This window comes from Gossypium arboreum, chromosome 3, assembly GCF_025698485.1.
Source record: "Gossypium arboreum isolate Shixiya-1 chromosome 3, ASM2569848v2, whole genome shotgun sequence".
Classification (NCBI taxonomy): Eukaryota; Viridiplantae; Streptophyta; class Magnoliopsida; order Malvales; family Malvaceae; genus Gossypium; species Gossypium arboreum.
Genome location: NC_069072.1, coordinates 45,701,520 through 45,704,601, shown reverse-complemented (window position 1 = coordinate 45,704,601; position 3,082 = coordinate 45,701,520). Strand labels below are relative to the sequence as shown.

The following is a 3,082-nucleotide window of genomic DNA, read 5'->3' as shown; positions in this document are numbered from 1 at the left end:
TGCTCCCATAATTATCTCTTGTAACGAAATTGAAACCAATAGATAATACTGATGAAAGACTTAAGTTGGAGTCTCATTCTAAACTCGGAAAAAGGAAATATGATAGGAGGCACTTAGAGGATTAGGCTTAACTAGTTAAAAGCAGAGTCCTCAGATTCCATTCTTGAGTATGACGGCTGAATAACCTATTCATTGCAAATATCAGCATCAAGTGCAGCACAAGGACAAATTTAGCCCTTGCATTTTTATATACAGAGCAATTCTAGACGCATCTTTGACCACCCCCAGCCACCAACTCCCCCATTTAATTGTTTTGTTTTGGATAAGTAAGTGATGCAAAGCAAGCCAGCTATCCCAAAAGTCTGCCAATAGTTTCTACCAACGGTCATGCCAATCTTGTTCCAATATTTTGTCATCTCCTCTGGTCTGTACCTATCCATCTCTAACCAATAATTAAATATCAAAATTGTTACTCATTAAATATCTTCTTTCTTCGCATCATCATTAGCGTCATCTATGCTTACATTCCAAATAAACTTGCTATTTTTGTAAACGATAAACATTATAATAAACAACATTCTACACGTTCAAATAGGGATTAATATGATATATTTAAGATTTTATGTTTAACTTTGAAGAAAAATTTTCAAGTAACGATGAGATTTATTTATTTTATATGGCCATTTGTTTATTTTTTTTTTTATAATTAGAGGAGAAGAATGAAGTTGCTTTAGATCAAACTCAGATTCTAATGCCTACAACATAATTCTCTTGTCATTAAATAAGTATTATATAAGTATTATGGAATTTGTAATTCCTTTAACCGGGAACCAAATAATAATACTTTCCACATAAATTTAATTGCACTTGTTTTTGTTTTGTTTGTTCTGTTGGTGAAGCCTTATTTCAGTCTATAATAGAAAGCAAATAACCCAGGGATTCGTACGAACAGAGTTAGGTTAAAGGAATGGGTTGTATTAAAAATAAAACATGTAGCCATAATCATCTGATTTGTAAGACTGTTTATGGTTTTGATCATAATCAATCAATATCCATTTAATAAAAATAGAATTGGCTTTCAATTTGATCATCATCGTTTTTGTCTTTTTGCAAATTTCAAGCAAATCATATTACAAAATTAATCATTTAAAAATATCTAATCTATCAGCTAACAGTTTTTACACACACATTTCTTTTTTCTTGTGAATAGACCAATCCAAAATTTTGTCAAGGTGAAAACAGTTCAGTGGAGATCTATTACTGAAATTGATACAGCATGGGATTCATATATACTTGCTGGTTTAAGAACCCACTCTCATTCACTTGAAGCTTCCCTGAATCAGTGTATTGGTAAGGTATTTCTTGTAGCTGAAGTTTCTCAACATGGTCACCTGTGGTATTACTGTCTATGGTGTTAGGGAAATAGTCAAAGCTGGAATTGTATGTATTTTCACCCAAAAGTTGGGAAATTGGACCCATGTAATCCAATTCCAGTAGTTGAGGAACCGAACTATTTGTCCTTGGGAATTTCAACATTTGTTGGGTTTCACTAGCATCATTGGAACACTGTGTCATGTGAATTGGGGCATTTGATTCTTCCACTTGTTGATCCAAACCTCTTCCCCCTGGGTTCTTCTTCTTGTAGATTCTGCAGAGGACCCAATCATCCAGCTGAAATTGTAAAACAAGCCCTGTTTCCACTCAGTTTACTTCTATCATCACAACAATACTTGGAAATATTATTAATGACCAAAAAGAAGACAAACTTACTCTCATGGATCCATTTTGCTTGGTGATTTGTTTACGTGAATCATTTAACCGATATTCATGCATAATCCAGTCAGTCTTGAGTCCCTTTGGTGGCTTGCCCTTGTAGAACACAAGAGCTTTCTTCACTCCAACATATTTGGAACCACTATAAATGGCTTTGTCCGTGCCCGTAGCCTTCCAATACCCTGACACCGTCGCCCTATTCGGTCGAACCCCATTCGGGTACTTCCTATCTCGAGGGCTAAAGAAGTACCATTCCTTTTCACCAAACTCTGCTTTATCTTCAACATCATATGCAAAAAATAAATAAAAAAAATAAAAACAGTATAGTCAGTACTCAGCAGCATAGCATAATAAAATAAGGGGAAATAAATTTATAAATAGACTAACCAGGCAATTGCCATGGATCAAATTTGTAGATATCAACCTCTGGGATAATTGAAACAGGGCATGGCTTTGATTTGGCCTGGTTTTTAAGGTAGAAGGTGATCAATTCTTCATCTGTAGGGTGGAATCTGAAACCTGGAGGAAGGTCAGAGCTGGTTTTTGTTTCCATTCTATTCAAAAAGAAGAAAAAGGGGATTTGAAAAGAAAGATGGTTTAAGGGTGAAGAGGGGCATAGGAAAAGAAGGGTGTTTGAAATGTTTGCAAGGAGAGGGCTACGCCTTTTATGGTTGCAGTATTCTTGTCGTATTATTGTGCGGGAAAATGGAGTGTGATTGGGTGATGCCTTGACTTTGAAGGCATTTAAACATCGTAAGAAGATCAACTGCCACAACCGGTGAGAACGTGGACAACACGTGCCGCTCTATCTACACAATTCCTTCATTACACGCTCTTCTGCCTGCCTGCCTTCTTTCTACCTTACCCAATCAAATAACGAAAAGTCTTGTATTCCTTTGGGATAATTATCCAATGAGATACTTGCACTTTGTATATATCCAATAATTTATCACTTTTTTTTTATATAACTAACGCAAACTCTAAAATGTTTAACTGCAAAGAAAATGTTTTTTATTTATTTATAATAGTATACTAATTTATTAAATAAATGGATTAATTTAATTTGATTTTATACTGGAGTGAGGAGAGTGAATATAAAAACAATTGGGGAATGAGTCATGCAAAGGTGGTATGGAAAGGAGTTAAAAGAGCGACACGTAGTAGTGGGAAAAGTGGTAGAGTAGGATAAGTATGGTATAAATTTTTTAAAGGAAAGAAAGGTAGACCAAGGGATGGGAACAAGTAAAATAAGAAGAAGATTGTGGTTCTTATCTTAGCCACCTCACTAAATGACCCCTTATTTCGTGCT

At 35.0% G+C, this 3,082-nt stretch overlaps 1 protein-coding gene across 2 annotated transcripts; it reads right to left on the bottom strand.

Annotated features, from left to right (window-relative positions):
• Nucleotides 1–1,022: 1,022 nt before the first annotated feature.
• LOC108482098 (NAC domain-containing protein 2-like) lies at nt 1,023–2,472 on the bottom strand. Of its 2 annotated transcripts, none has more exons than XM_017785200.2 (3): nt 2,161–2,472; nt 1,771–2,051; nt 1,023–1,671 (listed from the first exon to the last, which is right to left on the bottom strand). In XM_017785200.2, exons 1-3 carry the CDS (start codon nt 2,324–2,326, stop codon nt 1,258–1,260), a joined length of 861 nt encoding a protein of 286 aa, XP_017640689.1. In that variant the 5' UTR covers nt 2,327–2,472; the 3' UTR covers nt 1,023–1,257. The 2 variants fall into 2 exon arrangements, with proteins under 2 accessions (XP_017640689.1, XP_052881659.1); XM_053025699.1 differs by having other exon boundaries at nt 2,198–2,423.
• Nucleotides 2,473–3,082: the final 610 nt, after the last annotated feature.

Coding starts and splice junctions, on each gene's coding strand:
- LOC108482098 (XM_017785200.2), bottom strand. CDS start 2,326: ATGGAAACAAAAACCAGCTCTGACCTTCCTCCAGGTTTCAGATTCCAC. Junction 2,052..2,160: donor TGATCCATGGCAATTGCCTG/GTTAGTCTATTT, acceptor ATGATGTTGAAG/ATAAAGCAGAGTTTGGTGAA. Junction 1,672..1,770: donor AGCAAAATGGATCCATGAGA/GTAAGTTTGTCT, acceptor TTACAATTTCAG/CTGGATGATTGGGTCCTCTG.